This window comes from Pectinophora gossypiella, chromosome Z (assembly GCF_024362695.1).
Source record: "Pectinophora gossypiella chromosome Z, ilPecGoss1.1, whole genome shotgun sequence".
Taxonomy (NCBI): domain Eukaryota; kingdom Metazoa; phylum Arthropoda; class Insecta; order Lepidoptera; family Gelechiidae; genus Pectinophora; species Pectinophora gossypiella.
The window spans coordinates 9,135,097-9,147,165 of NC_065433.1; the positions used below are offsets into that span (position 1 = coordinate 9,135,097).

General features: G+C 37.7%; 1 protein-coding gene across 1 annotated transcript; it reads left to right on the forward strand.

Moving 5' to 3' along the window:
* The first annotated feature begins 187 nt into the window (after nucleotides 1-187).
* Nucleotides 188-3,707, forward strand: LOC126380265 (tissue factor pathway inhibitor-like). The gene is made up of 4 exons (XM_050029545.1): nucleotides 188-254; nucleotides 1,421-1,612; nucleotides 2,699-2,786; nucleotides 3,530-3,707. Exons 1-4 carry the CDS (start codon nucleotides 188-190, stop codon nucleotides 3,705-3,707), a joined length of 525 nt encoding a protein of 174 aa, XP_049885502.1.
* Nucleotides 3,708-12,069: the final 8,362 nt, after the last annotated feature.

Consider the following 12,069-nt stretch of genomic DNA (forward strand, 5'->3'; position numbering starts at 1 on the left):
TTATTCGATTTCATAGTCACATAACAAGTTTATACCTGTGTAAATTATATGTTTTTTCTATTGAAGTAGCTGTCTAAATCCCGCTATATTTGTTAAACTAATGAAAATTCAATTTAATTGTGTGACATGGAGAAACCTGCACCAAATCAGTTTTCTAATTACGTTAGTGATAGTTGGGTATCAGGTGATGAGTGCTGTATCAGCTCAGCAGCGAACAACCAAGTTTTGTGTGGCGGTAACTAACGCGCTTAGAGGTAAATCACCTACTACTAGAGATAAGAGAGACAGGCTACTATAAAAATCAGGCTACTATAAAGATAGCTCAGGGGTCCCAAACTTGTAATATAACGGAACACCCACAAAATACCCCCATATATAACCCGGAATCCCCTTAAATAATATCTGATGTTTGCAAATCAAATAAGAACAAGAACTTTCATAAAAAATATTCAAACTCATAAATATCTTTATTCAATGGGTGTAAAGGTGCAAGTTAAAGTTATATTTCGAGGTACTCTGGTTACTTTTCTACGAATTTTGTGAAACCACTTTGGGAATTGGTGGTGTAACTCAATGCACATTGCACATATTAGAGTTGGGACCGGGATCTGTCCGTGGGTTTATACCTTTGTATGTCTGGTCATTCAACAATTTACCGGGTGAGAGCCTTCAGCGCTCCCCATTTGTCCGGCCAAGTAGTTAATGCCATCTGCGGCAAATCTACAATAAGTCACGTCAAAAAAAAAAATCAACAGAAATCTCTCGTGGTACTGCAACTCCCACCTTGGATCATTCCCGGGACATACCGCTTCTGTGCGCTCTTCTCCGAATCATACTCGCTCTATATTAAAACCAATACACAAAGAGCGAAACGGTCGGCTATACGATCCAACAACATCGATGTGGTGAAGAGGGGGCTAACCAGGGCACATTGATGCAATTCATCTAAAAAAGCTATTGTTGAAATTGCACACTTATTGGTATATGAACAAAATGTCAAATAGCAGTATCACTTTGAGAGCAATGGTAGAAAACATAATTCACTTTTTCATGTCTAAGTTATCACCCCATCTTACTCTGAAATATTATCCAGCTAGTTTTGTAAATTCGGTGATGCTTGGACATTTAGTTCATCATTAGGTGGTAACTTGCCACTTACGATAACTAAAAGTTTTGGGGTAAGTATTCCAAGGTACTTACGGGCAAGGTAAGGCTCACGCCAAAATTCTAGACAGACATTGACGTTATCGTACACGCGCATCTGTGTGTGTGCCGTCTAACGCCCATACGATTGAAGATTAAAGTAAGACCGAGAGGGGTGAGATAAACCTAGCTTAGCCGCTGGTGGGGAGCGGAGAGTTGCCGTTCTATGCGTAGTATTATTCCATATTCTATGCTAAAGCTTAGATATATTGTGCAGCTCGCCGGAAGGCGTGTTTCCTGCGCCCAGACACGGGACCGTGCCGCGCCGACATCGTCCAGTGGTACTTCGACGCTCAACAGCACAAATGCTACCGATACTTCTGGGGTGGTTGCCAAGGCAACGGGAACCGGTTCTCGACTAAGGAAGAGTGCTATGATTACTGCTACCTCAACCAGTCCATAATACGAAGTAGGTGGTGTTTCTGCTCCGAACCTAATTTGTAAAAGTTGTTATATGATTATTGTAAATGTTATGTGTCCATTTTTGTACCACAGTTAGAAAAAATATTTAAGAAATCAAATCCACTCTGTCTACTAAAATGTAAGAAATAATAAATACTTTGTTGAATAGGTAATGTAAAATATCTAAATTCTGAAGTCGGCGGAACCAACAACTTTCGTTACCTGACAACCCTACAAATGCTCCACCGCGTTTATTTTATCTATGACAACGGATTGAACATGCAGCTGGACCGTATTTATATTTTTGCGCTGACTTCAGAATCTAAATTCTAACATCGAATTGAACAAAATATTATTTCTTACACTCGAATATAAAAGGCCTTATAATTCGTTTCATGTATGTCCGACACATCCTTGGCCGTTTTAAAATTTTCTTTATTTTACGATCTAACTATTACTAATGAATATGCTAATTATACTATTAAATGGATCTCTCAGTCCCTATTAGTAGGTACTTATAGTCGAAACACAAGATTCATAACAATTTCAGCATTAGTAGTCTTAATTTTTATTTGATTTTATCCGTAACATGAAAAATACTTACCTGATTTTGATGAAACTTGCAATGTTTCCTAATTTGAATGATACTTAATCCAATAAAAAGAATAAGTACTTACAATTAAAGAACCTATAACGGCTTCATGTTGCCAACTAACTTTGGGAGGGGTTCCTTCATACAAAAGACATCAACGAGATCACTGTTTTTCGCATATGTGTTTGTTATTCAATAATTACACTTTATTCACCATAACTTTAAAACTTCTGAGGCGTTTTGATGTAACTAGCACTCCCTAAGTTAAATGATTCTTAATCCAATGAACAGTAATCAGAATAATTGCAATTACGATTTGCAGTTTCTGAGCATTGAATGGGCAAACATTACATTTGTGTTTGGCACACGTGTTAAGAAAGCCACGTAGGCTAAAATATACGAATATAATTGTGCAAATTCATATAAGTATAAACTAATCTTCTTTTGTTTGAAGTTAATGAAAATAGTAAGTAATTTAACTGTATATTTATAAACTCACAGCGGAGAAGCCTTACTTCTGTTCTCTAGCGTTTGACTACGGGAGCTGCTTCGGGCACTATTACCGTTGGTATTGGGACAACTCCTATAAGTACGTAGATTTCATCTATTTGTTGTTATTTTACGATTTGACTACCAGTTCCGCTATACCGGAGGTAATCGACGACCTATCTACCACCTACCTATTAACTATTTTACCACCCTTAGCGAATATAGACGGGCCGCTTCCCTAATCCACTCAAACTGTAGGCACACAGATCCACGAGTTACAAAAATAAGAAGACAAGACAATCGTGTAAAGAAGTCTAACTTGCGCTCTAAAACTCGAATTAACAGACATGGGCTAAAATGGACTGAGCGAATCTCAAATGGGATTGAACTGGTCACTGGTCTATTTGCAGAATGCATCAAGATACAGTGACATCAGCCACAGAATGGACACTCTTGGAAGCAAAGGTACAGGCAGCCCAAGAAGCGTTGGAGAGGCTGTGATCGTGAGGAGATCCATCGGGACAGATGAGGATGGAAAAGTAGGGCATTTTAGGCTACGAAATAATATAGTTGTGGGGTCACAACTTAATCAGAACATCTACACACGATCACTATTTTAATCAACTTCAAAAAAAGGAGGAAGTTCCCCGATTAGCCGAAGACGCCCGGACCGATTTGAAAAATTATTTTTATTCAAATGGGTTTGGTTCCCAGGTGGTCCCATTGTCAGTAATTCATGATCTGATGATGGGATCCCAGAGAAATCGAGGACAACCCTCAAATTTTACAGACACATGTAATGATTTTTAGTGTATTTTTATAGAGCTTATTTGTTTCTGACAGGACTTGCAAACGGCGGATTTACTCCGGCTGTGGAGGGAATCAGAACAACTTCCAGTCTCGGAAAGAATGTTACTCCAAGTGCGTCCAGCAGGCTAAGAATGCGTTGGTGACCAATTCAATGCAGTTTACGACCTGCATGGCACTTGACATGCCAGGAAACCAGAATAGGAGGAAATAGGTAGTCGCAAGAATAGTTACGAGGTATACTTTAACAATGATACTACTACCTTTTTGGTTTCATGAAAATGAAACGAAAAACTGTAACAAACCACTATATATTATGTTTGGCTGGAATAAAGTTATGGACCTTTTTAGGGTTTCGTAAGGGTTATGAAGAGCTTTCACATGTTTTGTTTTATTTTAGTTCCTAAACTAACCTAACTTATGTGCGGTGCCACGGATGTTAGGGCAATGGGAGTTTGAATGAAAAATCGTTGGATTTTTATGTGCGTTCATCATCTCAGGCCTTTACATCTTTATCAGATGATTCAAACAGCGTTTCTGTGGCAGCTTTTAAAATGGCTGTAAAGTCCGATGCGAGAGCGACAGTAACGGCCGCACACAAACTTGAAATTAAAATATTTCCTCTTCGGAACGCCCCAATGTCTCTGAGCTAAGCTTTATAAAACAAGGGTACGTAAATAAAACGCATTAGTAATTCCTCACAAAAACTTATGATTTTCTACATTTGGAGCACACGGTGGTGCTGGTGGTGTGGAAGACTCTCCGCAGCTGTTTGAGCAGGCTGTCGTAGTCATACTTGGCAGACTGGCGCGCTACCATGGAGTTATTCACCAGCTCCAATACTTTGCCCACCTTCGGAGACATCGTGGAGCTAACGTGGTGCCTCTTCCTGTGGCCGCTGTCCTCAATCATGTTATTAGAACGGTGGTGCCGACGCACCTGCACAACAACCTTGGTTTATACTTCTATGTTTTCTCGCCGATACATGCATTTTTGTGAGGAGGAATGCACGACAAATTGTTAAAGATACACCCCCACCCTAAGAGGCCGAAACGGGGAGCTAAGGCGCAGGGGTTTGTATGAGATCGTGTCGCGCCCCAGTCGCTAGCTTTAGTTATTAGTTATAAATTTGTCGTCCATTCCTAAAAAATACGATTTTTAAGTTCAGTAGGGGGATGTGGTATTTTGGAAGCGAACTATGAACTTCCTCCGAGGTAGAAGGACTTTAAAGTAACTTTGCACGTCGTCTTTCTCGTGGGCGGCGCATGATGTGCACTGAAAAAAGATTTTTGCCGCTAAATCTTCATCTTTACTCAAACCATAATGGCAACAATCGGTGTAGAAGATTTTGACAGTATTTTAGGGTTATCCCTATTATCCCTAGGGATATCCCTTTTAGGGGTATTTATATACGAGTATGTTATATACTTGTCTTCTATTTTTTTAAGTTAGATTAGTATGTAAAGAAACTACCGTGTTTTGGCGGACTGGTTGAATTGCTTTACGGCATGGGGCCTGGGCAGTAAAAAATAATGTTTTTAATGTAGGTACTTATAGTAGTAATACATCTAATACGTATCATGTTGACGTGACAACTGGATCAAATCATCAAACCGACTAAAATTCAACTATAATCCAACTGCGAATGCGGTCTTATTGCAGTTGGATTGCAGTTATGCTAACCAAATTTTGCAGCTGACTTGCAGTTCAAATGAAGTCCGTCTCTAATCTCTTAAAATAGTATTTATTAGAATTAAATTCTAGAAATATATCAAAATTAATATAGATAGGTATTATTTTAATTGTTTTGTATAGAAAATCTGTACAATATACTCACAGCCGCAGTGTAGCAGATGACGAAAACAATTACCAAAAGACAGTACAAAGAAAAGCGTGAAAAGTCCATTCTTTTAGGTGTTTTCAATAGTTATGCTTTCAATCGGAAACGGTACGCAATAATCCGTAAAACATAAAGTCATAAATAAAATAAGTTTTGATTTCAACACCATTTCTATTTATATAACGATTGCAATAGGATTTCCCAACCATGGTTAAATAAATGCGAGGTCTACGTAGGTTAGGTAGTAAGCAGGTATAATAAACTAAAAAAAGAATTATTAAAATCGGTTCATAAACGACGAAGTTATCCGCGGACAAACAAAAAAAATACCGTCGAATTGAAAACCTCCTCCTTTTTGAAACCGGTAAAAATAAAATTAAACCAAAAAAAAATAAAAACAAAATTGTAATAAAATATATTCTTTTTAGTTTATTATACTTCTTATTTAGGCAATTTGTATACTAGTAAACATAGGCAACGACTTCATAAAGCGCCTGAACAAAATGTTGTAGCAATTCTACAGATCGGCTACTGAGAAAATAAGTTCATAGCTTAGTTTCAGGAAAGCCTTGCCTTACCCGAGGTAAGCGGGATACGGTATTATTTTTTTACGGATTGAAATCTCACAGCTTTCCCCATTTTCATTGAATATTGAATACCGTTTAAAATTTTAAAGCGATTTATTTGTAGATCTGACGAATAAATTGCTTTAAAATAACAAAATGTCTTCAAAATGCTGTCAACTCATACATCTCGCAGGTTACATAAACTGCCTATATACGTCCCACTGCTGGGCACAGGCCTCCCCTCAATCAATCGGAGGGGGTATGGAGCACTCCACCACGCTGCTCCACTGCGGGTTGGTGGAGGTGTTTTTACGGCTAATAGCCGGGACCAACGGCTTAACGTGCCCTCCGAAGCACGGAATCATCTTACTTTTTCGGAGGACAGTCTCACAAAGTGATTTCGACAATGTCCACATCGGGAATCGAACCCGGACCTCCAGATCGTGAGCCTAACGCTCTAACCACTAGACCACGGAGGCTGTTATCTATCTAGTTTTCACTATAAGACAACGGTATGTATATGTAGGTATGTGCAAGAGAAGTGTCAACTAATAAGTATTTGGCGATATCTTTTTTCCTGAACACTGAACACAAGGCAGTCTGTGTTATAAGTTTGTGAGCACTAAGTGGGTCATAAATATTACCGTATCTTGGCCTCTAAAGCCATAAAAACGCCGAGTGACCGGCCATCCTGACTTCAGGTCCGCCGGTCACCTATAAATGTAATTTTGTTTTGTTGAGTGACCGGCGATACTGACGGACACCAATAGGACAGGGGTTACATACATACATACATAAACTCACGCCCGTAATCCCTAATGGGGTGGGCAGAGCCACAAGTAATCAAAGACAACTTGCAGCCACTGTTGATACGAAGTCCAAAGATGGATATGATGAACCAAGGTGAAGGTTATGGTGATAAGGGATCAGCCTATCGCCCATAACATTAGTCCATCATGTTAGAGGACACAATCCCTCTGTCGGTTTTTACGACATGCCCGGGAAGAGAAGCAGCTGATCGACAGCTGAGGACAGGGGTTCTTTTTGACAAATTAGATAATTATAATAATATGCCATGTCGAAAATAGCTCTCTGTCTGTTTTCCCGACATACGCGGGAAGATAAGCAGGTGGACGCACTGTTTTTTATCCTCTCCCAGCAGAGCACATAAGTTGCTATCGACTCACAAATTTTCTTCTTAATCCGACCTCGGGGACGACGAGGACATAGAGCGGGAACGCAGGGCATTGGCGGTGAGGGCAAATATGATTATCCGGAGGTTTGCTCATTGTACAAAGCAAGTGAAAATCACGCTCTTTAGAGCTTATTGTCAATCTTTTTATACAAGCAGCCTCTGGTGCAAGTATACCCAAAAATCGTTTAATGCCCTGCGGGTCCAATATAATAACGCCTTTAGGATGCTGCTGGGGCTGCCGCGCTACTGCAGTGCCTCAGGCATGTTCGCAGATGAGCGTGTGGACGGTTTCCCGGCGATCCTGCGCAAGCGATGTGCGTCCTTGTTGAGGCGCGTGCGCGCCAGTGGCAGCAGCATCCTGCAGGTGGTCGCCCACAGTCCAGACTGTCCGCTTGTGTGGCATCTCGTGCGCGTGGCAATAGGCGCATTATGAATGCTATTTGTTTTGTGTTTTAGTTTAATTTTACTACCCTACTTTAAGTGCTACTAACACCAATGGAACTCTTTGTTTTCCGAAGTAAATAAATAAATTATTATTATTATTATTAATTATTTTTTGTGAAATGTAAGTAGGTACCCATGTTGTACATATATCAATCGCAAACACAAACACTTATGATTTAATAATCATGACAATACATTTATCTGATTTCGTAATTGATAAAACGATATTATATCAGTGTGAAGAAACACTTGTGATTGAAGTAAAACACCAAATTACGATATTCAATTGGAAGTGAAAGTTTGTAAGTACATACAAAAATATCGGGATTGGCAGAAAATTGGGACCAGGAGATACACAAGTCATAGGTACTTAAATGAAACAGTGCCCAGCCATTCCTGATTCTATTCGTCCAAGATGGATGGATTTTCAATTTCTTGGGTCCTATAATAAGTCTTGGATTTGAGTTTCTTTATCTTCACTACATAGTATTTATAAAAACAAAGTCGCTTTTTCTGTCCCTATATCCCTAAGTACGCTTAAATCTTTAAAACTACACAACAGATTTTGATACGGTTTTTTTCAATAGATGAAGTGATTCAAGAGGAAGGTTGGTATGTATAATAACATCCATTAAAAAGTGGAGGAATACTGTTATTTTTGAGGTTTTTAATGTGATGTCGTAAATAATTTCATTTTTTCCTCAGCATTGCACCCGAGCGAAGCCGGGGCGGGTCGCTAGTTGAGTATAAAAATGTTTCAACAGGTGCAGTCGCTCATCGACTGCCTATACCTAAGCTGGTTCTGAGTTAATAATGATTTCTATTATTTCTAAGTCAAGTGTAGACAAAGATTATCATGAGAGTAAAATCAAAAATCGTTGATCGGTAATCGTTCTAGTAATTCCCTGGTCCACTCCAATGGAAAATACGCGTGATACGTGGTTCTTACTATTCAACAACTTTATAATTAAGTCGTTCGAAACAATCTCAAAAATGTAGTCATTTCGGTACTTATACTACTACTACGTATTGCGCAGATTAAGATAATAGAAGCTTTTAAGAAAATTCTAATTAGGCTATCTTTTAGGCAAGGATGTTAAGATTGGGATAGCCAGAGTATATTTCTCAGTTTATTTGCTATTGAGTTAATCTAAGTGTACAAAAATGAATCGATACTGTCTTGGGCGGAAGAGAGCCATGTTCAACCCTCGTTTTATCTAATATACCAAGCTATTTATACTTTAAAAATATAAGTGTCTAATAAGTACGGTATCTTGTATATTTACGTGGAATATACGGTAGTTAAATAAATTTGTTAAAATCGCTTTAAAAAGGAAAATAATTATCACCAAATACTCGGCATGACCCATTTTGCGGAGACTGCGTAACTATTAACAATTAAGTCTCTGAGTGAGAATCGCGTGACAGAATTATTTATAGAACAGAAGTAGGTATACATATTGCAATCATGACCGGTTATTTACTTCCAAGATATCTCTGACGGCAGATCTGAAGTTTAGAGTCGTCCAGTTTCATTTTTTATACGATAGTGCGACGAAAAGAAAAACGTGTTCATCATTTTATGTTACTGGAAATCAAGGGAATTATTGATATACTATCATAATTTCATAAACATAGACTATCATAAACACACAACCACCTAATTTTCTTTTACACATTAATTGATCAGATGTTTTGAAAGTAGAAACGTGGTAAGCCGCGAGAAAATAATTTTCTGCTTACTTACTTATAAATATTTTTTTCTTTAAGTGAAAAAATGCCAAAGTAAGTGCAGTAGATCATCAGAATCCGAAGGTTCCTAATTCGGATCCACCTTGTCTATATGGCTTGAATCTAATATTCGTTTTTGAACGGATCATTTTGTATTACGCAAAGGGAAATATCCCGAGGAAACCCATATATGGATATATATCCATTAATAGTGTTTGGAGACATGTGACGTAACCTATAACTGAGCTGCTTTTTCCTTTGTGTTGAAAAGTCAAATGGGATTGTTTTGTATTAATGATTACAAGCTAATAATCAAACTTTCCATCGAGAAATGATGTAAGTACCCACCTAATTGTTATTTCAAGAGACATGAGGAAAGGTGGCTTAGAACAGAGATAAAGTAATTCTTAAACATATCATTTATTGCGTTCCACATAGTACCTGATTGGGCACAGTGATTTAAAAGACAGTTACAGTTTCATATTTCAATGAGGAACTTGTACTTAATTAAAAATTAAATAAAATATGTAAGTAAGTAAGTACATATTTTTTGTAGCTATTTACGCGGGGGGCATTTATGGGGTAGACAGAGGTACCGTGTACCTATAAATCTAATCCTCGCCAGCTATGTTTAAGTCCCAATAGCAGCAGTGTTAATATATAAACTGCCGTAAAAGAGTGTTTAAACATGCGTCCGCATATTTTTGTTGTGCGAGGTAATATGAGGTTGGTGCCGGTACACGGTAGGCAGTAAGTACCTAATCAACTAGCTGTTGTGTGCACGCACTCACGCTCATTATCGCGAGCTCTACGGTAACACTTTATCAACTATCGTCTTGTTTCATCAGATTCATTACACTCATACATAATCAACGTCGTAAAATAATTGATACAATCTAAGATATTGTAACATGGAGCAGATCGAAGAAGCGACATGTGATTTACTTGAAAATCGCAAGAGGACTGAGGTACGTACTTATATCTAAATCACATATTTCCTCATTTCCCGCGATGTATTTTTATTTTTTTACTGCTAAATGCAGTGTTGATTGTAGTGTCATCGGATTACGTAACCGTCTTGCTTGAGGCAAAAACACAAGCATTGTAGAGCCTGAGTGCAAATCTATAGTAGGAATCCTATTGCAGAGTTATACTAAAACTAATGCATTACACAGCACGTCAAAAGTTTATTCCTTACATATAAAAAATGTATATAATATACAAGACTTACGTCAGCTGTTTCGTAACTGCAACCAGCGGATTACTGTACTAAATAGTTAACATTTTCATAGATTAGATTAGGAATTAGGTTCAACTAAAGAATTTTTTGTCACTTATTATAATTAAGCATATTCCGAAACTAACTATGGTTTATTATTTATATTTGATTTGATTTCAGTGAGACCGAAAGTATATTTAAATCGAGGTTTCAAATATGATCAGCACTTTTCTGGTGTAGCGAATTTTTGGTCTGGGTAATCAAAAAATAAGAAATTTCAACTGGTTATCGTAAAAAAAAAATAATAGGCTAGGTTGCTGGCCAAAAACAAAATGCTAATCTAGAAATAAAAGCCAGTCTAAAATGATTAAAAATCTGTGGTTTTTGACGACGAATTACATAAAGAGTACGTCGTTTGACCACGTTTATTAATGACGTGTTACGTATACAAAGAAATGCATCGTTATGACATTTCGTAAAAAGTATCTCGCTTGATTAGATTGTCCTCTTGCTCATTATACAGGGTGTTAGTAATACCGTACCGAATACTAAGGGGGATGATTCAGCTCACTATTATCACGAGTTAATATCAAGTGTGATGTGTTTGTGAATTGGCATGACTATTTGTGTTTTTACGGTTCCGTAGCCAAATGACAGAAACGGAACCCTTATGGATTCATGTCTGTCCGTCCGTATGTCACAGCCACTTTTTTCCGAAACTATAAGATCTATACTGTTGAAACCTAGTAAGTGGGTGTATTAATGTCTTTACAGAAAAATATAAAAAAAACAATAAATTAGGGGGTTGCCCATACTTAGAACTGAAACTGTTTTTTTTTTTCATCGAACCATGTGGAGTATCTATGGATAGGTCTTTAAAAAATGATATTGAGGTTTCTAAATTATTTTTATCTAAACTGAATACTAAGTTTGTGCGAGAGATTCTTCCAAAGTGGTAAAATGTCTGTCCCCCATGTAACTTCTAAAATAAAGGAACTGTAAAACTAAGAAAAATATATGATTCAGATACGTAATGTATGCATGCAAACTACCACCGAAAATTGGTTTGAACGAGATTTATTAAGTAGTTTTTTAATACTTCTTAACGAACCCTTCATTTGCGAGTCCGACTCGCACTTGGCTGCTTTTTTAATCATTTTCAGTCACATACTTTTGCGACGGAAATTCCACTCCATATCAACTCAGAATCATGGTGTAAATCATCCCTCAAAGTTTTCGTTACGGTGTCACTAACACACTGTGTAATGAGCGATTGGTAATCTATAAATATAGTAATATACAGGGTGTTATTGACATCGTAACGAAAACTTTGAGGGGTGGTTCAGGCCATGATTCTGAGTTGATATCAAGTAGAAATTTCCGTCGCAAAAGTATGGATTGGAAAATAATTAAAAAGAAAAGAAAAATTTTCATGAATTTTTTGACACGAAATTCCACTTGATATCAACTCAGAATCATGGTCTGAACCATCCCTCTCAGTATTCGTTACGGTGTCACTAACACCCATACCTACTTATATGGCTACCGTATGTACTTGTACGGGGTGTAAGTGTCATCGTA